Source organism: Coregonus clupeaformis, chromosome 8 (genome assembly GCF_020615455.1).
Source record: "Coregonus clupeaformis isolate EN_2021a chromosome 8, ASM2061545v1, whole genome shotgun sequence".
In the NCBI taxonomy this organism is placed as follows: domain Eukaryota; kingdom Metazoa; phylum Chordata; class Actinopteri; order Salmoniformes; family Salmonidae; genus Coregonus; species Coregonus clupeaformis.
Genome location: NC_059199.1, coordinates 51,997,811 through 52,022,031, shown reverse-complemented (window position 1 = coordinate 52,022,031; position 24,221 = coordinate 51,997,811). Strand labels below are relative to the sequence as shown.

The window sequence follows — 24,221 nt, the reverse complement described above, 5'->3', positions numbered from 1 at the left end:
TTTATCTAATATTAGGTTTTGGTTGAAGATCTGATAACATTCAGTATCACAAATATGCAAAAGTAGAGAAAATTAGAAAGGGGGCAAATACTTTTTCATAGCACTGTATTTGTATCGCCAGGATATTCACCCATGTGCTTTTTTTTCTCCAGTGTGCCATTATACCGCACTGTAGTGTTTTACGCATTGCTGCGTACTGCTGTATTTTCAGAATAAACCATTTATTCTGTGTTTTACCCTCCTGCGCCTGACTCCGTCCAAATCACCCGCTACAGGAGGCTAGGGGTTGATTTGGGATTCAGGGGTATACTCATGATTTAACCTGTCTCTGTGTTCATCAACTCTTCTGTTCTTCTCTCAAATTAACATTCCAGGGGATACTTTTCCATTGATGTGAATTTCATCACGATACCTGGTTTCTTTTTGAACATCTGAATATACAACACAAATACTTTTGTACAAAGTTTAATCGGTTGGTTTACCTCGACTTATGTTAGTGGCAAGAAACGGCCTGTTTTGAGTGACTTAAGTCTATTCCTTTCAGATAAGTTTAGTTGTGATGATCGCCACAGTAATGATAGAGCCATTGGGGTTGTGTAGTGTGGGTGAGGTTTGAGACTTTCTGACTTATTCTTTCCTGTATTACTTTGAAATGGTGAAAAATAAACATATTGTCTGTTTACTATCTGAGAATCTTTTATGTGTTTGAAATAGGGTGGTTTCGACTGAAATGAATCAGCAAGGGTCAGCCCCACCATTTGGGAAGGAGCCTGTTCTATAGCACACTGTTATATCATTGTCAAGCCATAGCAGGCTGCCTGGTCCCTTCCCAACAAACTGCACTAGCTACTTTATCACTCAACTCAATTAGAAACCATGGGGTCAGTGCTGAGTCTGCTGACTCCCAACACCTCGCTACCAGTGGAGGCTGCTGAGGGGAGAATGGCTCATAATATTTGCTGGAATGGAGTAAATAGAATGGTATCAAAAACATGGTTTCATGTGTTTGATACCATTCCTTTCACTCCATTCCATCCGTTAAACTCCATTCCAGGCATTATGAGCCGTTCTCCCCTCGCTACACTGGCTCTGTCCTGCTCCACACACACACAGTGCCCAAGCACATCACCCGTTAACACCAACTACCCAACCAGGCTTTGGCGTTGTGCGGTTATATAAATGTCAGGCTTCACAGCCCCGTTGCCGGCCCGACACTCCTCATCATTACTGATCCTTCTAGTTCCAGGTGACAGATCAGATGATGCGTTCATACCATTAGAGCTCAATGGTTCGTACCTCAGAATGTCAACCGTCGAAGGGCAGTGAACTGTGCGAGAGAGAGAGAGAGATAGACAGGAGAGAGAGAAAAGAAGAGAAGAGAAGAGAAGAGGGAGGGACAGAGAATCAACGACAGAATACAGAGATAGAGAGAGGGGAGGATGAAAATTGAATTTGACTGACAAGACAGTGGGAGGGCATAAAGAAAGAACTCGTTGACTTTCTTAGAAAGCCTGTTGTTCTTTGAGTCTAGCATCATCTTAGCCTGGATTCCAAACTGATATTCTTCATTCCACAATGATGAAACGGACCATATCAGTTTGGATTCTAGGTTAGCGTCATCCATAGAGAGCTTGTTCATCCTTGATCATACTGCATGGGTCCATCAAGCTAGTTAAACAGAAGCATGAGAGTGTCACGCCCTGGCTCTGGGGACTATGTTATGTTGAGCCAGGGTGTGTAAGTCTATGTTTTGTATATCTATGTTGGCCTGAGTGACTCCCAATCAGAGGCAACGAGTGTCAGCTGGTTGTCTCTGATTGGGAGCCATATTTAACTATCGGTCTTTTCACTTTGTGTTGTGGTTTCTTGTTCCTTTTGGTTTGTGTGTATCGAAGGACTTCACGTTTCGTTCGTTGTTTTGATCGGGTGATCTGTTTAATAAATAATATGTACGCATTCAACGCTGCGCATTGGTCCTCCTCCTTAAGCGAACGTGACAGAGAGGAAAAACCACCAATCGAAAAATGATGTTTCCCTAATTGTTACTAACTCAGTAACAGCTTTAGAATATTGAGGTCATTTGAAAACGTTGTCCAACCTAATGGCCAGTGACAGAAAGTCACAACAGAGGGAGCGAAGGAGGGAGAAAGGAATTGCATCTAAAGGCAGCAGGGTTGGCCGGGGCGACGTCGTCAAGGGAATTCTGCCACTCAGAGTTCCAAACCAAAGCACTTAAAAACAGGAAGACCATTAAGCTAGTTCAATAATGCAGAACAACATTCAAAGATGCAAAATCAAGGGGATTTTTGTTCTTAAAAGAACACCCTTCAGAGCTCCACAGGGAGCCTGATGCAGTCACCTCAGCTAACCTGTCCCTCTGATCAAAATGGCAGTAAGTAAATAAACAGTAAACAGATGACGACATTACATCAAAAATGACATGTTAAAAACGGTTATATTGTGAACATTCAAGAAAAACTAAATAGTTTTACTTTGCCAGGTTAGTTTGCTAGTGTCTAAATACACTATATTGTTATAGCAGCATTTACTACATCTCCAGATCCTTTGCAGGTTCATAATGAAATGGTACGGATTCATGACGCACGTGATGCCATAACATTTTACATTCCACACACATTTGACAAAAACTGCAATGCCAGGTACTGCATGGGGAGTGATATTCCGTTTTGCCAACAGTGCTTTTTCTTTCTGCCCCATCAAAAATAATGTCACCCTTAATGTTTCCAGCAAGACTGGATGTAAAGAGGAATGTTGCTTCAGAGGATTTGTGCTTGAGTCAACTGTTTTCCACACTACACTCAGCGGCCAGCCACTGTTCAAGCCCAACTCATAATAGAACGCTACTAGACATGTCATAAATCAAAATAAAACACTGTAGGTAAACTGCATTGACCTGATCCATACTGAAATGCAGCAAATTATTGCTTTCTACCCTCAGCAACTAGTATGGGGTTACTGTTGGTTAAGGTTATGGGGACAGGGTAGGGAGACCTGATCTTGAACTAGGTATTAACAACAGGAAGAGTTAAGTACACAGTAGAGTGCATAGAGACGTCTCAGTTGGATAAGTAACAGGAACAGTTTCTCCAGCATCAAAAGGTTGACTTGAATTTTCATCAGGGAGGTACAGTTGGAGGTGGAGGTTGAGGCTGCTGTGGTCGAGGGGGCTGGGGTAGTGGGTCCTGGGGCTGAGAGTGCTGGGGTGGTGGGTCCTGGGTTGATAGGTCCTGGGGCTGCTTGACCTGGGCACCAGAGGGTTCACCAGTAGGTTGACAACCAGTCTGTTTCTCTGTGTCTGATGCTGTGCTGCCGTCTCTGCAGGGGCACCGACACTGGCATGACTCTCCCTGTCTGATGACGATGACAGGCAGATGCAGGCCTATCTGCTGCAGAGCTGTCCCTAGAACACACAAAGACCGAGGGCATGTAAAATAACGTTTTTAAAAAGTCATACATCCATAAAAATTGTACAGTACAACAACCTCACAGATACGGTCTTGTAGCTAGCATTACAATATCTACAGCTCTGCAACTGATAATGTTTAGCGATCAAATACAAAATTATCAAAATGTAGAATACTAGTGTAAAAAGCACACCTAAATACATCAGAGGTGTATATCGGTAAATCTAATGAAGTAAAAGACGAATCTCCGTAAATTACCTGTGTTCCCTCCCATAGGTATTGCTGTGGTAAAATAGAGCTTCTCTACTGTTGAGCCACTATGTTGTTGCTGAAATACAACAGAAGAAGAGAAGAGAGCATGTTCAGCATATGATTAACAGAATGTCAATGCCTCGTGGCTAAACAGAGGAATAGTTTCATTAAAACAACTGAAGGTCAATCAACAGTTGGACTGGATGAGATCCAGCAGGCCAGTGATTGGACAACCCTCTCCATATTCTAATTAGCTGGCTTTACTACACTCCAGGTTAGAGGTTTCAATAAATAATCTACAATAATGACACCAATAAATACCGTATGACAACAAAAGATACATTCATAAAAAATGTGCCTATAAAAACACGCAGGAATGTTATATTATTAGACCAACATCTGCTAGCAAACCTAAACGTATTAGCTGTTATAATACACTATATATACAAAAGTATGTGGACACCCCTTCAAATTAGTGGATTCAGCTATTTCAGCCACACCCGTTGCTGACAGGTGTATAAAATCGAGCACACAGCCATGCAATCTCCAAAGACAAACATTGGCAGTAGTATGGCCCGTACTGATGAGCTCATTGACTTTCAACTTGGCACCATCATAGGATCCCACCTTTCCAACAATTCAGTTCATCAAATTTCTGCCCTGCTAGAGCTGCCCCAGTCAACTGTAAGAGCTGTTGTCTAGGAGCAACAACGGCTCAGCCGCCAAGTGGTAGGCCCCAAAGCTCACAGAACGGGACTGGCGAGTGCTGCAACACTCACTACCGAGTTCCAAATTGCCTCTGGAAGCAACCTCAGCAAAATAACTGTTGGTTGGGAGCTTCATGAAATGGGTTTCCTAAGATCACCATGCACAATGCCAAGCGTCGGCTGGCTTAGTGTAAAGCTCGCCGCCATTGGACTCTGGAGCAGTGGAAACGCGTTCTCTGGAGTGATGAATCACGCTTCACCATCTGGCAGTCCGACGGACATATCTGGGTTTGGCGGATGCCTGGAGAACTTGGTCTGCACAGAGCCCTGACCTCAACCACATCGAACACCTTTGGGATGAATTGGAACGTCGACTGCGAGCCAGGCCTAATCGCCCAACATCAGTGCCCGACCTCACTAATGCTCTTGTGGCTGAATGGAAGTAAGTGCATCCAATGTTCCAACATCTAGTGGAAAGCCTTCCCAGAAGAGTGGAGGCTGTTATAGCAGGAAAGGGTGGACCAACTCCATATTAATGCCCATGAATTTGTAATGAGATGTTTGACGAGCAGGTGTCCACATACTTTTGGTCATGTAGTGTAACTTATAATGGGCCTAACTTGTTATAATTATAATAACCTATTAGTAACTTGTTAATGATGACTTACTGATAGCTGTGTCTGTGTGTCCCGCTGCCTCTGGTCATTGACACTGTTCAACAGCCACTGGAGGTTCTGAGTGGACAAGGTCATGGGCTGGAGGATACTCACGGCAGGGACAGTAGGAGGAGCAGAGTGCCCCAGGGAAAGGGGTGTTAGTGGGGCCTGGAGGGAGGAGCTGGGGGGTGGAGGGTATGGGCCTGGTTGCGAATGGATGGAGGGCGTGGCAGCTGGCTGTATTAGTAGGCTCTGGGTGGAGCCTGGTTGTGAATGGAGGGTGGTGGTTGGCTCTAGTAGTAGGCTCTGCTGTGGTAGGAGGCTCTGGTTGGTTGGCTGTGGTAATAGGCTCTGATTGGAGCCTGGTTGGGAATAGACAGATGTGGCTGGCTGTTGTAATAGGCTCTGGTTGGATGTCTGTTCTGGATTCACATCATGTTTAGGTTTTTCAGGAACTGGACAGGGTTCACCAGGGGTACACCCAGCGGTGAGGACAGCGATGGGCTGGGGTACAGGACAGGGTTCACCAGGGATAGAGTCAGAGGGGGCAGGACAGGTAGAGATGAAACAGGTAGATGCTTCTGGGAGCACCACGGTTGGAGATGGGTTCTCCAAACTACATGAGGGCACTGCCAACGACGACACATCTGGAGAAGATAGGGGAAAGGAAATAAGGGTTTTGAAGGGCTAAACAGGAGACAAGGCATTTAGACGACAACGCACTGGTGGTGTTCACCACAACATAGCATAGTACGCACCCTGTGGCTGGGGCTTGTCTTGAAACAGCAACTCAAACATCAGATCCAGGGCATCAGACTGCCACAGGGACAAGACAGCAGCAGAGTAACATTAGTCTAACAGAGAAAAAGCAGCCTACAGTTGCCTTGAGCAAAACATATTCAGTACATGTCTTAGCTACCATATTACATTTACATTACCATACAGTATGCACAACATTGACATGTATAGTTAGCCCTGAGACATGGCTGTAGTCTCTAATAGTGTCTATATAGCCAATAGCATAGGGCTAACTGTATACTGTATACATGTCTTTAAGACATATTGAATGGTGATATGTTTATTCAGACTCAGTGTGTGATATTGAAAATGTGGAAAGAAAGCGGTACAAAATGACTTACGTTATTTTCTCTGAGCTGAGAATCAGTGGAAATCAGGCTCATATCACTGAGACATGGGGAACGAGGATTCAAATCCTGTGTTTCAAAACATGATATTTGATGGATTATAAGAGGTGATTAGAGAGCACCACAAGTTAACAGATTTAAATGAGAGAAAAATACAGAGCAAATCTATTGATTGTATGGATATTGGAACAGTAATAGGCTTGACACATACGAGACAGAAACAGATGAAATGTGTCATTGTCAAAACATCATTAAGTGCCATTTTCAGTCACATGGTGGGAGGACTCACCTCTGAGAGAGAGTGGCTGTGAGTGATGTCAGCTGACAGTCCAGGGTCGTAACCTTTGATGTTGTCCCTCAGGCTGTTGGAGGAGCTTAGGGAGTTATCACCGTCTGTGTCCACCTGAAGGACGGGTGACTCACCTAGGAGAAATAACACACACACACAGACACAGGTACTGTATATGTACACACGTGCATGCACTGCACACACACACACACACACACACACACACACACAGGTATGACTTATTTTGGTCGCTCTTATACAGCAGCCGACCTTGTTGCTTACAGCCCCATAGGAATTTGAGATATAGTCCTAGCTTGGAGATAGAAAGGTCATTTGCGTCCACAACTCTTAGCCTCATGGGTGAAGGGAGAGGATATAGAAATACTCTCAGCAATATACAAGCCCATGCATAATGACAAGGAACATTAATAACATGACTATGGTGATGTAGACTTTTTAATGCCTTTAGGCCTGTGTCTTTTTGGGAAAAGGGCAAGGAGGTTCAAGCTACTAGCATTGTCTGAGAAACAGGCACGCACACAGACAAGCAGTTCTGCAGCTTACAGATGGAAACATCCACTGGGAAGCCAACCAAACGGCAGGCAGACAATGTTTCCTCAGCCTTTGATATCAATGTGAGTTTACAGATGTCTCCATGCATTCACAGATCACATGTCATGGTTAACTAAAGAGACCCCATCTGAGACTCATAGCTCCTCGGAGGGAGGAAGAGTTTGTTGGGTTCTCTGGTATCAGAGGAACAGGCTAGAAAGACAAATGACAGAGTGTTATAGTCAGAATGGAGTGTGGGAAGAAGCAAGTGTGTATGTGTGTATATTTGATCTGTGTGTCTGTGTGTGTGTGTGTGTGTGTGTGAGTGATCCTGGGCCCCAGAGGAAACAGCAGTATTAATAGCTGTGTTATTCACCACCAAGCTCCACAACAACAACAGCAGCAGCAATCAGACCTGGGTTCAAATAGTATTTGAATTCCTACAAATATATGAGTGTTTGCTTGAGCCTGGCTGGAGTGCCAGATTGATGGGGTTTGGACTTTTGGGACTGTTGTGTGTGTGTGTGTGTGTGTGTGTGTGTGTCATTATGCACAGTCAGTGCTGTCAATGGGTGGTGTCTCTACTGTACGCTCCCTGCCATAGCATTTATCTGCTACATTGAAGCAATCCTCCTACGTGGTGTGTGTGTGTGTGTGTGTGTGTGTGTGTGTGTGTGTGTGTGTGTGTGTGATCTCAGCACTCTGCTGGATGTGGATAAATAGGCTCATCAGGATTCACTGACAGGGCGTTAGGAGAATAAATGGGCCAATAACAATCTGGGGAGCTGAGTGGTTCTGAGGCCTATCTACTGGGCTGAAATAAACTCTGATGTTTTCAACACACACAAACACACATAGTAGAGGAAGCCATACTCCATTAGGAATACTCAATAAGGCGTAGCAGGGAGGAAAGACAGAAGTGCTAGAACGTATTGTTGTATCTGAATCTCTAGACAAAGGGTTTTCAACTCTCCCTAGTCTTATTTCAAAATAAACAGCGTTTGAGCTAAAGGAGCATGCTATGTTTCCCCACTCTCTCGCCACTCCACTGTACCTGTGTGTCCCAGGAAGTGTGTTTGGAGGTGGTCACTAGAGGTGAACGTCTTGTAACAGCCAGGATGGTCACACCTGGGGAGAAAACAACACCAAGTTAGGTTCTTTGTGTTCATTCATGCATTCCTGCATGCATTCATTCGTTCATTCAACCGACTGCAAACTTCATCCATTCATTGTGAGCTCACCTGAAGGGCTTCTCCTTGGAGTGTGTCCGGATGTGTTTCCTCAGGTCACTCAGGGTGGTGAAGTACTTGGTGCATCCGTCTGACTCACAGTTAAACGTGTTCCCTGTGTGCAGTCTCTGGTGGGCTTTTAGCCTGCACATCAACACAAACACAACAGATATAACTAACACGGCTGATGTTTGCAGTTCAGCACACAAACAGATAGTCACAGAGCTGTGGCTTGACTTGGAGTCAGCACACCAACAGATAGTCACAGAGCTGTGGCTTGACTAGGGGTCAGCATACCAACAGATAGTCACAGAGCTGTGGCTTGACTTGGGGTCAGCATACCAACAGATAGTCACAGAGCTATAGCTTGACTTGGGGTCAGCATACCAACAGATAGTCACAGAGCTGTGGCTTGACTTGGAGTCAGCATACCAACAGATAGTCACGGAGCTGTGGCTTGACTTGGGGTCAGCATACCAAAGGCCGCTGGGATAAGTTCATTAACTTTGAGGTCAGGGGTCAGGAGAGTTCCGAACTTATGACTGATGAAACACTATCACGTGACACTTGTCTTGAACCATGGCAGGAAGACTACCCCCTACAATAACTTGACTGCGATTGCTTTCAGTTGACAATTTTGGTGCCAGTGGGCCTGTAAATAATATATTAAGAAAACGATGTGGGGGGGGGGGGCAAGACAGCTAGGTTGGGGTATCTGCTCTGCCTATTCAATGGTATGGTCTAACCCTTACCTGTACAGTGTGTTGTAGGCCTTCTCACAGCCCTGTTGGTCACACTCAAAGGGTTTCTCCTTGGTGTGAACACGGACGTGGATCTTCAGACTATAGGAAGTGAGGAAGGCCTTGTCACAGCCCAACTGGTTGCAGACAAATGTGTACTCTCCTCTGTGTCTCTTCTGGTGGGTCCGCAGGTTCCCTGCTGTGCTGTAGGTACGAGTACAGTCCTTGTATAGACACTGGTAACGCTTCACCTGGAGAACAGACAGGCAAACAGCTGTTATTTAAACTATGTTGAAAAGATGGAACACCGCCACATACAGTGAGGGAAAAAAGTATTTGATCCCCTGCTGATTTTGTACGTTTGTCCACTGACAAAGAAATTATCAGTCTATAATTTTAATGGTAGGTTTATTTGAACAGTGAGACACAGAATAACAACAACAAAATCCAGAAAAACGCATGTCAAAAATGTTATAAATTGATTTGCATTTTAATGAGGGAAATAAGTATTTGACCCCCTCTCAATCAGAAAGATTTCTGGCTCCCAGGTGTCTTTTATACAGGTAACGAGCTGAGATTAGGAGCACACTCTTAAAAGGAGTGCTCCTAATCTCAGTTTGTTACCTGTATAAAAGACACCTGTCCACAGAAGCAATCAATCAATCAGATTCCAAACTCTCCACCATGGCCAAGACCAAAGAGCTCTCCAAGGATGTCAGGGACAAGATTGTAGACCTACACAAGGCTTGAATGGGCTACAAGACCATCGCCAAGCCTAAACCTAATAAATTATAGACTGATCATGTCTTTGTCAGCGGGCAAACATACAAAATCAGCAGGGGATCAAATACTTTTTTCCCTTACTGTATATAAACATACGCTCACTTAACATGTAGGAAGTGTTCATGGCAATTACCGGTATGTAGCACTTGACAAGCATTACATCAAGTCTGGAAATGAATCAGCTGTATTGGTTTATATGAGAAGATTGAAGGGCACATTTATGAATGAGACCTAATTAACTTCACAGAAAGAGAACCAAGAGGCTGTAAAGCATAGAGAGCAGTGAAATATTCATCTCATCTTGACATCTGCAGAGAACTTGAGACTCAGTGGTTCTGGATGGGAGAGAGGCTGGTAATGATGAGGGAAAACAGAAGCCCCAACCCAATCCCCTCTCCTGTCTCTTCCACTCACTCACTGACTTCATCATAACAGTTGGCTTGTCGCCCTCACACAATATGGTGCTGCTGCTGCTAACCTAGCATGGTCTATTTTCTCAGTGATGATGATGTAACTTAATGACCTCAGTGACTTCTTACTCCCTTCCCCATGTTCTACACTCTTAGAAAAAAAAAAGGTGCTATCTAGAACTTTAAATGGTTATTTGACTGTCCCCATAGGAGAACCCTTTGAATAACCCTTTTTCGTATCTCTTCCCGATGTTCTACACTCTTAGAAAATAAAGGTGGTATCTAGAACTTTAAATGGTTATTCGGCTGTCCCCATAGGAGAACCCTTTGAATAACCGTTTTTAGTTCCATGAAGAACGAAAAAGGGTTCCATGAAGAACCATTTACACAGAGGGTTCTATCTACAACCCAAAAGGATTCTACCTTAAACCAAAAAGGGTTATACCTGGAACCAAAAAGGGTTCTCCTATGGGGACAGCTGAATAACCTTTTTGGAAACCTTTTTTCTAAGAGTGTATATGTGATATGCCAAAGAGGGTCTGTCAGTTATTCACAGACTGAGAATACACATCATATGACATCATCATCACATGTGTGAGCCTGACCAACCCCATGTACTGTTTGCCCTAAGGGTTGATGCCTACACTCTCGACTTGGTGTCATTTAAAATAATACTACAAATGGCTCTCTGCCTAGCTATAGCCTTGCAATATCCTTCAGGACATAACAGCCGGGACATTAAGAACTCCTGCTCTTTCCATGACAGACTGATCAGGTGAATCCTGGTGAAAGCTCTGATCCCTTATTGATTTCACATGTTAAATCCACTTCAATCAGTGTAAATGAAGCAGAGAAGACAGGCTAAAGAAGGTTTTTAAGCCTTGAGACATTTGAGACATGGATTGTGTATGTGTGGTATGGTAGTAGGTGCCAGGCGCACCGTTTTTTGTCAAGAACTGCAACACTGCTGGGTTTTTCACGCTCAACAGTTTCCTGTGTGTATCAAGAATGGTCCACCAACCAAAGAACATCAAAGGGGGGGGTGCAACTCAATATTAGGAAGGTGTTCCTAATGTTTGGTATACTCAGTGTATGTGAATGAGCAATGGCGCCTCTCCTCCTCACAACCAGAATACCAGGAATGTGTTTTTCGGACAACATGTCCAAATAAATATAGAACATGCTCAGATATCAAAACAGGTTTATGTGCAAAGACAGAACAAATTTTACAACAAATATTATGGTTAAACTCAAATATACTAATTACTAAAAAATATGTTTAAAAACTGCATAATCTTTGTAAATTATATCATAAATAGGGCTGGTGGAGTGATGTTTTGCTCTATACAAAATGACAACCAACTGATTGCAGCATTACCGCAAAAATGGAGGAGGCAAGTGAAAGGGGAGAAGGTAGGGAACTTGTCTGTCGGCGCTGCATTAAAGAATTGGCTAAAGAAAATTGTGATAAATAAAAAAGTATAACAGCCGTGCCATACCAGTTGCAAAATAGTTGGGAGGAGATTTTCGATGTACAGATTCCATGGCACATGGTTTATGAACTGATACACAAAACGACACCGGATTCAAAAAAATATATTATACAAAATTCTTGCAACCAATAGAATGTTATATACAGTGCATTCGGAAAGTATTCAGACCCCTTGACTTTTTCCACATTTTTTTAACATAACAGCCTTATTTTAAAATTGATTAAATTGTTTTTTTCCTCCAGATGTGACGCTTGGCATTCAGGCCAAAGAGTTCAATCTTGGTTTCATCAGACTATAGAATCTTGTTTCTCATGGTCTGAGAGTCTTTAGGTGCCTTTTGGCAAACTCCAAGCGGGCTGTCATGTGTCTGTTACTGAGGAGTGGCTTCCGTCTGACCACTACAATAAAGGCCTGATTGGTGGAGTGCTGCAGAGATGGTTGTCCTTCTGGAAGGTTCTCCCATCTCCACAGAGGAAGTCTAGAGCTCAGTCAGAGTGACCATCGGGTTCTTGGTCACCTCCCTGACCAAGGCCCTTCTCCCCCAATTGCTCAGTTTGGCCGGGCGGCCAGCTCTCGGAAGAGTCTTGGTGGTTCCAAACTTCTTCCATTTAAGAATGATGGAGTCCACTATGTTCTTAGGGACCTTCAATGCTGCAGCAATTTTTTGGTACCGTTCCTCAGATCTGTGCCTCAACACAATCCTGTCTCTGAGCTCTACAGACAATTCCTTCGACCTCATGGCTTGGCTTTTGCTCTGACATGCAGTCAACTGTGGGAACTTATATAGACAGGTGTGTGCCTTTCCAAATCATGTCCAATCAATTTAGTTTACCACAGGTGGACTCCAATCAAGTTGTAGAAACATCTCAAGGATGATAAATGGAAACAGGATGCACCTGAGCTCAATTTCGAGTCTCATAGCAAAGGGTCTGAATACTTATGTAATTAAGGTATTTAGGTTTTTTATTTGTAATACATTTGCAAAAACCTGTTTTCGCTTTGTCATTATGGTGTATTGTGTGTAGATTGATGAGGGGAAAAAACAATTTAATCAATTTTAGAATAAGGCTGTAATGTAACAAAATGTGGAAAAAATAAAGGGGTCTTAATACTTTCTCGAATGCACTGTATATGGGGGATACAACCATCCCAGCTCTGCAGATTTTGCTGCAAAACACAGAATCATTAGATCACTTGTTTTGTAACTGCCCATATGTACACTACCGTTCCAAAGTTTGGGGTCACTTAGAAATGTCCTTGTTTTCGAAGGAAAAGCAATTTTTTTGTCCATACAAATAACATCAAATTGATCAGAAATACAGTGTAGACATTGTTAATGTTGTAAATGGCTATTGTAGCTGGAAACGGCAGATTTGTAATGGAATATCTACATAGGTGTACAGAGGCCCATTATCAGCAACCATCAGTCCTGTGTTCCAATGGCACGTTGTGTTTGCTAATCCAAGTTTATCATTTTAAAATGCTAATTGATCATTAGAAAAACCTTTTGCAATTATGTTAGCACAGCTGAAAACTGAAGAAGCAATACAACTGGCCTTCTTGGGACTAGTTGAGTATCTGGAACATCAGCAATTGTGGGTTCGATTACAGGCTCAAAATGGCCAGAAACAAATCACTTTCTTCTGAAGCTCGTCAGTCTATTCTTGTTCTGAGAAATGAAGGCTATTCCATGCGAGAAATTGCCAAGAAACTGAAGATCTCGTACAACGCTGTGTACTACTCCCTTCACAGAACAGCGCAATTTGGCTCTAACCAGAATAGAAAGAGGAGTGGAAGGCCCCGGTGCACAACTGAGCAAGAGGACAAATACATTAGAGTGTCTAGTTTGAGAAACAGACGCCTCACAGGTTCTCAACTGGCAGCTTCATTAAATAGTACACGCAAAACACCAGTCTCAACGTCAACAGTGAGGAGGCGACTCCGGGATGCTGACCTTCTAGGCAGAGTTGCAAAGAAAAAGCCATATCTCAGACTGGCCAATAAAAATAAAAGATTAAGATGGGCAGTCTGAGATATGGCTTTTTCTTTCTGTGCACCGGGGCCTCCCACTCCTCTTTCTATTCTGGTTAGAGCCAGTTTGCGCTGTTCTGTGAAGGGAGTAGTACACAGCGTTGTACGAGATCTTCAGTTTCTTGGCAATTTCTCGCATGGAATAGCCTTCATTTCTCAGAACTAGAATAGACTGACAAGTTTCAGAAGAAAGTTATTTGTTTCTGGCCATTTTGAACCTGTAATCGAACCCACGATTGCTGATGCTCCAGATACTAAACTAGTCTCAAGAAGGCCACTTTTATTGCTTCTTTAATCAGCACAACAGTTTTCAGATGCGCTAACATAATCGCAAAAGGATTTTCTAATGATCAATTAAAATGATAAAACTTGGATTAGCAAACACAACGTGATAATGGGCCTCTGTACGCCTATGTAGATATTCCATTAAAAATCATCCATTTCCAGCTACAACAGCCATTTACAACATTAACAATGTCTACACTGTATTTCTGATCAATTTAATGTTATTTTAATGAACAAAAACAAGGACATTTCTAAGTGACCCCAAACTTTTGAACGGTAGTGTATATTTAAAAATATATATATATGGGGGATTGGAAATGATGCAGACGATTGCATTGATAGAAGCTACAATCTATCTACAATATTAAAGCTGATCTACCCCCTAAAAAAAACATGCTTATGTGACCGACTGGGGTTGAAACAGGGGTTAGCCCACTGAGCCAAAGCCCGGGCATTAGCTTGAGGAGCTAACACAAGTCTTCAGGTCTTTGGCTATCAAGGCCAAGGCTTACCTCGCTGTGGTGGGTCTCTGGGCACTCAGAGTGTAGTGTGATGGTGGCCCCCTGGATGTGACGGGGCATGGGTGTGGAACCAGGGTTGATGGTGAACTGGATCTGGTCCTGGGAGATGGTGTGGTGGATGTATCCCTGTGACATGGCCTCCCAGTGGTCTTCCAGACCTCCACGATCCTCCGTCTCACATCCCTCATCTAGATACATCATCAGGTCCTCTTCTTCCTCTTTATTGTCAGTTGTAGAACCCACAGGGTCTTGCTCAATCATCACAGTGGTTCTGTCGTACACTGTGTCCAGACTGTGCACACCAGAGTCCAGTGGAGAGGGCAGCAGTAGCCTGTCCCATTGGTCCCAGTTGACAGTAACCATCCTTCTGGACACATTGTCCTCTTCAACCTCCCGACTTGTCTTGTCCGCCTCTTCCTCCTCCTCAAAGAGCATGGTCTCATTGGATTGGACATTCATCCTCATGCATGGTAACAAAGGTGTCACACACACACTAACTGGATTGCCACTGAAAGGAGAGAGGAAGAGAGAGGAGAACATTTATCAAGCAGTGGAGGCTCCTCAGAGGAGGAAGGGGAGGACCATCCTCCTCAGTTCATTTCATAAAAATAAAATGTTTAAAACATTTTAAAAAGTTATCCTTTTTAGATAAAACTAGACTAAATATATTCACGTCACCAAATAATTGATTAAAACACAATGTTTTGCTATGAAGGTCTACAGTAGCCTCAACAGCACTCTGTAGGGTAGCACCAATGAGTAGCCGGAGGACAGCTAGCTTCCGTCCTCCTCTGGGTACATTGACTTCAATACAAAACCTAGGAGGCTCATGGTTCTCACCCCCTTCCATACACTTAGACAGTAATTATGACAACTTCCAGAGGACGTTCTCCAACCTATCAGAGCTCTTGCACCCAATCAAAGGATCAGAGAATGAATCTAGTACTGAAAGCATAAGCTACAGCTAGCTAGCACTGCAGTGCATAAAATGTGGTGAGTAGTTAACTCAAAGAGAGAGAAAGACAATAGTTTAACAGTTTTCAACAAATTAATTGATTCCATAATGAAGGAGAAGCAAGAGAGAGATAGAGAGATTTCATTATTTTTCTTCACTTTCCGTTTTACTGCTAGCAAATGCAGCTAGCTAGTTTAACCTACTCAAACACAATGCTAAAACAGAGGGATGCTATGCTAGCTAGCTGGCTATGACTATCCAACACAACACTGGATCTCTTCCAAGTCAAGGTATGCTTTTGGTTTTACTCATTTATTGCCACCGGGGCCCGCCGGTGTAAGTTCTAAACTGCTTAATGACTTTACTGCATGATTGTAGCGGGTTTACTAACGCATTAGTTCTATTAGCTATGTTGACTATGACGTTACTTTAGCTAATATGGTGACAACGATGTAGGCTGTGTGTAGTGGTTATGATATGGTTTGGCTTGGAAAGTTTTTTTTCGCCTTGTCACATAGAGCTGATGTGTTGTGCATTGAAGTCCACAATCGAAGGGAAAAGGTGAGAGGAGGGGAGTGCATAGATGCGAGAAGGAATACAACGTGGCTGCTATGAAAGTGAACCGTGAATACGCGTGATCAAGGGTGTATTCATTCCGCCGATTCTGTTAAAAATGTTTCTTAAACGGAAGCAAATGGAACGGGGATAAATATACCTGCATTTTTCCAATAGAAACTCTCATTTGCAACTGTTGGACTAATGATTACACCCTAGATTGCTAGATGCAAGCAAGAGTGTGCAAGGCGTTATTGAATGTGTGACTGTATGTCCATGCGTCACTGTCAGTCTCCTCAAAATTCTCTCGACCTGTGTGCACCTACCTTGTAAACTTTCATTCATAGGCTAGGTTGTAGCAACCTCATGATGGGTATAGGGAAAATCTGAGAATCATGTAGTAGCCTAAACCTATCGCTGTTACATTGAACTGGGTGAATGGAATATGAATGACAGTCATCCAATGTGCTGTAATAGAAATAAGGCCATGCTCATGAAAAGTAAAAATCGTCCTCCCTCATCTTAAACGGCACCGACCGCCACTGGTATCAAGTCAGTAGCCTATCATGACAACTACATATGCATAGCATTTTGTTCACATAAAAATGAGATAAACGTACTATTGGTTAAACGTACTATTGGTTAAACGGTTTGAAACTACAGTAGCCTAATACAAAGTCAACGACATTTTTGGCATTCCTCGGCGATCTTTGGCTCTCATCAAAACTATTGTACTTGTTGCTACTAAGTAGCACTCACTCAGCAGCCGCAACACAGAAATGTTGCCGTGTTTCAATAACAATTCCGAACTACTCACCGTTTTGAAAGATCACCACGTAAATGCAGTAAAGAACAACTACAAGGTCGTCAAAGTCTTTATAAAATGTCTTCCGCTTTGTTTATCCTGACTCAATCACCCAATTCCTCCGTTGTTACAATGTTGCAACATCGTAGTTACCCTAGCAGCCTACTTATCCAGCTTCCTCTTTCCGCCCAGAATTAACTCACTCAACCGTGAAATAAACTACAGGTATCTGCCAAAATAAAGGAAACACCAACATGGGCCACCACAGCCAGCCACCACGAGCCAGAACAGCTTCAATGCACCCTGGCATAGATTCTACAAGCGTCTGGAACTATGTTGGAGGGATGCGACACCATAATTCCAGGAGCAATTCCCAAATTTTGTGTTTTGTTGATAGTAGTGGAAAACCCTGTCTCAGGCAACGCTCCAGAATCTCCCATAAGTGTTCAATTGGGTTGAGATCTGGTGACTGAGATGGCCATGGCAAATGGTTGACATCGTTTTCATGCTCATCAAACCATTCAGTGACTACTTGTGCCCTGTGGATGGGGGCATTGTCACCCTATAGCCAGGGGCATAGCCATGGTAGCCAAAATAATTGCCTGCCCAGCATTATATACATGACCCTCAGCATGATGGGATGTGAATTGCTTAATTAACTCAGGAACCACAACTGTGTGGAAGCACCTTGTTTCAATATACTTTGTATCCCTCATTTACTCAAGTGTTTCTATTATTTTGGCAGTTACCTGTACAGCTATAGCTCTTGGATAGAAGTGTGCTACAGCGCCATCTTGTGAATATTAATTATTTCTGACCACTACTCTAACTGGCTTTTAAAGGTTAAGCCAAAGCAACACAGCAAACCATCTGAAATACACCACCAGTCAAAAGTTTGGACACACCTACTCATTCAAGGGTTTTTCTTTATTTTTACTATTTTTTACATTGTAGAATAATAGTGAAGACATCAAAATGAAATGACACATATGGAATCATGCAGTAACCAAAAAAGTGTTAAACAAATCAAAATATATTTTATATTTACATTTTACATTTGAGTCATTTAGCAGACGCTCTTATCCAGAGCGACTTACAGTTAGTGCATAAATAATTTTTTCATACCCCCTGTGGGAATCGAACCCACAACCCTGGCGTTGCAAACGCCATGCTCTATCAACTGAGCTACATCCCTGCCGGCCATTCCCTCCCCTACCCTGGACGATGCTGGGCCAATTGCGCGCCGCCCCATGGATTCTTCAATAGCCACCCTTTGCCTTGATGACAGCTTTGCACACTCTTGGCATTTTCTCAACCAGCATCATAAGGTAGTCACCTGGAATGCATTTCAATTAACAGGTGTGCCTTCTTAAAAGTTCATTTGTGGAATTTCTTTCCTCCTTAATGCGTTTGAGACCATCAGTTGTGTTGTGACAAGGTAGGGAAGGTATACAGAAGATAGCCCTATTTGGTAAAAGACCAAGTCCATAATATGGCAAGAACAACTCAAATAAACAAAGAGAAAGGACAGTCCATCATCACTTTAAGACATGAAGGTCAGTCAATACAGAACATTTCAAGAACTTTGAATGTTTCTTCAAGTGCAGTCACAAAAACCATCAGGCACTATTATGAAACTGGCTCTCATGAGGACCACGACAGGAATGGAAGACCCAGAGTTACCTCTGCTGCAGAGGATAAGTTCAATAGAGTTACCAGCCTCAGAAATTGCAGCCCAAATAAATGCTTCACAGAGTTCAAGTCACAGACACATCTCAACATCAACTGTTCAGAGGGGACTGTGGGAATCAGGCCTTCGTGGTTGAATTGCTGCAAAGAAACCACTACTAAAGGACACCAATAAGAAGAAGAGACCTGCTTGGGCCAAGAAACACAACCAATGAACATTAGACCGGTGGAAATGTGTCTTTTGGTCTGGAGTCCAAATTGGAGATTTTTGGTTCCAACCGTCGTGTCTTTGTGAGACGCGGTGTGGGTGAACGGATGTTCTCCGCATGTATAGTTCCCACCTTAAAGCATGGAGGAGGAGGTGTTATGGTGTGGGGGTGCTTTGCTGGTGACACTGTCTGTGATTTATTTAACCAGCACGGCTACCACAGCATTCTACTGCGATACGCCATCCCATCTGGTTTGGGCTTAGTGGGTCTATCATTTGTTTTTCAACAGGACAATGACCCAACACACCTCCAGGCGGTGTAAGGGCTATTTTACCAAGAAGGAGAGTGATGGAGTGCTTCATCAGATGACCTGGCCTCCACAATCCCCAGACCTCAACCCAATTGAGATGGTTTGGGATGAGTCGGACGGCAGAGTGAAGGAAAATCAGCCAACAAGTGCTAAGCATATGTGGGAACTCCTTCAAGACTATCTTCTGTATACCCCCCCTACCTTGTCACAACACAACTGATTGGCTCAAACGCATTAAGAAGGAAAGAAATCCCACAAATTAACTTTTAAGAAGGCACACCTGTTAATTGAAATGCATTCCAGGTGACTACCTCATGAAGCTGGTTGAGAGAATGCCAAGAGTGTGCAATGCTGTCATGAAGGCATAGGGTGGCTATTTAAAGAATCTAAAATCTAAAATATATTTTGATTTGTTAAACACTTTATTGGTTACTACATGATTCCATATGTGTTATTTCATAGTTTGATGTAAATAAATAATAATATGCCATTTAGCAGACGCTTCTATCCAAAGCGACTTACAGTCATGTGTGCATACATTTTTACATATGGGTGGTGCCGGGGATCAAACCCACTACCCTGGCGTTACAAGTGCCATGCTCTACCAATTGAGCTACAGAGGACCACAAGTGATGGCTTCACTATTATTCTACAATGTAGAAAATAGTCAAAATAAAGAAAAACCCTTGAATGAGTAGGTGTGTTCAAACTTTTGACTGGTACTGTACCTATTTTTGTAAACTGAGAGTGATACAATCCTGATGAAATACGTAGAAATACACCCCCCCCCAAGAAAACATGAAAGAACTAATCACACCCAAGCAGTGGTTCTGACAAACCTGAAATATGCATTTAGTTGTAAAGTCGATATATACTAAACAATCTGTATTGGAAAGTGATTCTAATGTCACAGGAAAGGGAGAGACTCCCCAGGCCACAGCAGGCAGAGTTGACAGGCATGTTGAGAGAACCGTCTAGTCTGAGAGAGGAGACAGACCAGGCCTCGCAGCACTCCTGGTGGCATTGGTACGAGTTGAAGGGAGAGCACTTCGTACTCTGTCTGCAGTCTCTGGAGCATCCAGCACTCCACACCACCACATACAGTGCCTTCGGAAAGTGTTCAGACCCCTTGACTTTTTCCACATTTTGTTACGTTACAGCCTTATTCTAAAATGTATTAAATCATTTTTTCCCCCTCATCAATCTACACACAATACCCCATAATGACAAAGCAAAAATCGTTTTTTCAAAATTGTTCAAAATGTAAAACAAAATTAAAACTGAAATATAACATTTACATAAGTATTCAGACCCTTTACTCAGTACTTTGTTGAAGCACCTTTGGCAGCGATTACAGCCTCGAGTGTTCTTGGGTATGACGCTACAAGCTTAGCATTCCTGTATTTGGGGAGTTTCTCCCATTCTTCTCTACAGATCCTTTCAAGCTCTGTCAGGTTGGATGGGGAGCGTCGCTGCACAGCTATTTTGCTTCAACGTAGGGATAGTGCCAGGTTTCCTCCAGACGTGACGCTTGGAATTCCGGCCAAATAATTCAATCTTCGTTTCATCAGACCAGAGAATCTTGTTTCTAGAGGAACTCTAGAGCTCTGTCAGAGTGACCATCGGGTTCTTGATCACATCCCTGACCAAGGCCCTTCTCCCCCGATTGCTCAGTTTGGCCGGGCGGCCAGCTCTAGGAAGAGTCTTGGTGGTTCCAAACTTCTTCCATTTAAGAATGATGGAGGCCACTGTGTTCTTGGGGACCTTCAATGCTGCAGAAATGTTTTGGTACCCTTCCACAGTTCTGTATCTCGACACAATCCTGTCTCGGAGCTCTACAGACAATTCCTTCGACCTCATGGCTTAGTTTTTGTTCTGACATGCACTGTCAACTGTGGGACCTTATATAGACAGGTGTGTGCCTTTCCAAATCATGTCCAATCAACTGAATTTACCACAGATGGACTCCAATCAAGCTGTAGAAACATCTCAAGGATGATCAATAGAAACAGAATGCACCTGAGCTTAATTTCGAGTCTCATAGCAAAGGGTCTGAATACTTATGTAAATAAGGTATTTCTGTTTTTTATTTGTAATACATATGCAAAAATCTCTAAAAACCTGTTTTTGCTTTGTCATTATGGGGTATTGTGTGTAGATTGCTGAGAAAAATGTTTTATTTAATCAATTTTAGAATAAGGCTGTAACGTAACAAAATGTGGAAAAAGTCAAGGGGTCTAAATACACTGTAGGTATTCCAGGTGACCTGGCTCGAGGCTTTCTTGAGCTGTGGGATGGTGTATCAGTTCTGTTTATCAGCAGCAGCAGCAGAAGAATCATCATCACCATCATTATCAATATCATTATCAATATCATCATCAGTAACAGCAGCAGTAGCAGAATCATCATCAGCAGCAGCAGCAGCAGAATCATCATCAACAATACTTCACCCATAAACAGTTTAGTTTCAGACTAACTGACATGGTGATAACCAAGTATATTGACATTGCATGTTAAAGACTAATTCGTTTTGATAGCCATAATAGGAATGGGTCTCTCCTCACCTCACAGAAGTCCATGCCCTCCTCACACAACTCCTCCATGGCCTTCTTATACATGTGGCATGCTAATGCTAATGCAGCTAAATGTTTTACAATACCTCACCTGTGAAGTAAATAAAAGGATCTCAGAGAGCGCTATGCAGCTTTAACACTGTAAAATACGGAAAACACATTTGTTCTTGTACCTTATTCCTAGTCAAAGCAGCATTTACAGTCATGCTTCACATCTTAGATATGGTGGATCTTGCAGCAGCTCTAGTATGCTCTGTGTATTATTAACAATAATAACTGATGAAGAAAAAAAACACAAGGACCAGCAATATGCAAACAGTCACCATTTGGCCACACATAATTTTTTTTATTACAAATGTGTATAAATTGATTCACCTTCTTTATCTTTGCCTAAGAGCATGAAGTTAGCGTAGTACTCAGTTTGGTTCATATTGGAGGCAGTGGAGCCTTGATCATCAACGTCCTTGCCATCGTCTAGCCCTGAGTTAGAAACAATGGCTTGAAAGTCGTTGGGGTCATATCTGTCGGTCTGTGCCAGGGTGTTGACGACGTCAGAGTAGCTGTTCCCCGTCTCTGTTATGGGGAAGACATCATCTGCATCGTAGCCCTGAATGGACATATAGTTTCTGTCTGTCTGGAAGGTAGAGTCTCTGTCAGTCTTGATTTTGGGGAATTCTACATTACTGACATCTTCATTACTGTTTCCATTGTTCTGAGATGTTGGTATGACATCTGTATTGTCGTGGTAAATCAAGCTACTTTCACTCTGAGATGTAGCGAAGACATCTATAATGTGATCCTCACTATAGTTCACTATCTCATTCTTGAAAGAAGGGGTGACGTTCAGAATATCTTCTTCGGTATTGTTTCTCTCAGTCTTGAGTGTAGAGGAGATGTTTGTGATGTAATCTTGAGCTTTGGAGTATTATCCCCCAGTCTGGGATGTAGGGAATACTTATTTTCTACGGTCTTTATTGTAGTAGTCTCTTCCTGGTGGGACCGTGGTGGTGAGAATGGTTTGGCTGTTCTCAGTCTTTGACCTGGTTGTGTATATGGGATACAGTTTGCTGATGGTTGTGGTGGGTTGGTTGGTTTGAGCTTTGGTCGTCTTGGGTCATTTGTGGAAGTTGGGAGTTGGTCTCCATCTCCCACAGTTTTCTTAATAGTTCAATTCAAAAGCACTAAATGATAATGAATGAATAATCAATGAGTTATAATCAAACCTTTTTAAATATCTCAGCCATTAAAACAACATAATCAGGGATAATCAGTTAATACAAATCAGAGATGCTGTAATCTTACCAAGAACAAATACAATGGATCTCCTTTGAAGACCGGAAAGACCAAGGACTCCTGCTTTGAAACGGTAAAATAAAAATGCAAATCAAGGTCAGTTCTGTCATTATGGAGCATAAACCAACTGATATTTATTAGGTAAGAAAGGTGATGAAGATATCTTTGAAGTCCTGTCTCAACAACATCCTAAACTTACTTCCCCCAGGAGCAGACGTGTGGAGAATTAATCTGCAAAAATCCCAGTACAAACAGAAACAGTACAAACAGATCTGGCACTCAGGCTAGCAAAGGTGTGTTAATTAAGGTTTCAGATTCTCAGTCGTGATGGCGTGGGCATTATTTTGGTGGGCTTAGTATTCCTCCATGAGATGTAAACACGTTATAAATCCAGCTAGTTAGTGTTGTCCCTTGGGTCCAGGAGCACTTGTAGAACACACTGTGGTTGTTTAATGATGCCCTCAGGACACACTTAGCCCAGACAAAGAGCCAGCACTGCCATCTCAACCCATCACCCAAGGAAAGGCTTATATCCTAGTCCTCTTTAAACGAGAGGCAGCCTTTTAATGGGTGCAGCCTGGAGACTGATAATGTGGTCATGTGAAATAGTGCCTAACTAGATCGGTAAACAATGAAATGCTATCATGTCCATATCCCATATTACAGTTAAACACAGACCAAATCCAACATCAGACTCACTGTTCTTTTAGTAATATTCAGACATCATTCTTCCCTCAACTGTACTCTTATATTGGCAAACTGATCCCGGAAGTGAATTTGCATGTTACATGAAAGAACAACGATATTGACTCATTAAACAAGTCACTCAATTACAGTACAAGTGTCTCATTTGTTTAATGCCACAAAGACTGCTGAGCTGAGAAAGCATCTTAAATATTTTAATTAATGTACGAGTAAATGAATGTTCCTTTTCATACCAGGCAGAGGAATCAATGAGCAAGTGTAAAGACATCATCGGTAGACCCTCTCTTCCTCTACTACACTCCGTTAAAAGGGACTGTCCTCCATGTGACAACAAGGGCATCGTCTTAACCATGGGTCCTGTCAAAGCACCATTGGATGTACAAGAGGTACATTTATATATCCCAAAAATGTTTAATCACACAAGAGAATGGGCAGTGATTCCGGTGACCCGCCACACCACAAACTCAACTCTGGACCTCGAAACCAGTTCCACTGCATTTTTTCATTGTTCCCCTCTAATTTGGAACCGGTTTAGACCTGGGACACCAGGTGGGTGCAATTATTTATCAGGTAGAACAGAAAACCAGCAGGCTCCGGACCTCGTAACAT

The 24,221-nt window shown here is 42.8% G+C and overlaps 1 protein-coding gene and 1 long non-coding RNA gene across 2 annotated transcripts; both read right to left on the bottom strand.

Annotated features, from left to right (window-relative positions):
• Window positions 1–2,436: 2,436 nt before the first annotated feature.
• On the bottom strand, window positions 2,437–17,014 carry LOC121571927 (metal regulatory transcription factor 1). Its single transcript, XM_041883725.2, has 11 exons — window positions 16,846–17,014; window positions 14,510–15,026; window positions 9,008–9,246; window positions 8,268–8,399; window positions 8,081–8,154; window positions 6,475–6,608; window positions 6,180–6,254; window positions 5,799–5,856; window positions 5,053–5,687; window positions 3,684–3,753; window positions 2,437–3,421 (listed from the first exon to the last, which is right to left on the bottom strand). The coding sequence occupies exons 2-11, from the start codon at window positions 14,981–14,983 to the stop codon at window positions 3,138–3,140; spliced, it is 2,175 nt and encodes a 724-aa protein (XP_041739659.1). The 5' UTR covers window positions 14,984–15,026; window positions 16,846–17,014; the 3' UTR covers window positions 2,437–3,137.
• Window positions 17,015–22,245: 5,231 nt separating this feature from the next.
• Window positions 22,246–24,148, bottom strand: LOC121571926. Its single transcript, XR_006001782.2, has 2 exons — window positions 22,917–24,148; window positions 22,246–22,795 (listed from the first exon to the last, which is right to left on the bottom strand). It is a non-coding gene; the product is annotated as an uncharacterized LOC121571926 (long non-coding RNA).
• Between the last annotated feature and the right edge of the window lie 73 nt (window positions 24,149–24,221).

Bases quoted from the DNA above. Each gene is read 5' to 3' on its own strand.
- LOC121571927 (XM_041883725.2), bottom strand. From the start codon at position 14,983: ATGAGGATGAATGTCCAATCCAATGAGACCATGCTCTTTGAGGAGGAG. The intron at 5,688-5,798 runs GTGCGTACTATG...TATCTTCTCCAG, and splicing joins AGACAAGCCCCAGCCACAGG to ATGTGTCGTCGTTGGCAGTG. The intron at 3,754-5,052 runs GTAAGTCATCAT...GTTGTATTTCAG, and splicing joins ACACACAGACACAGCTATCA to CAACAACATAGTGGCTCAAC.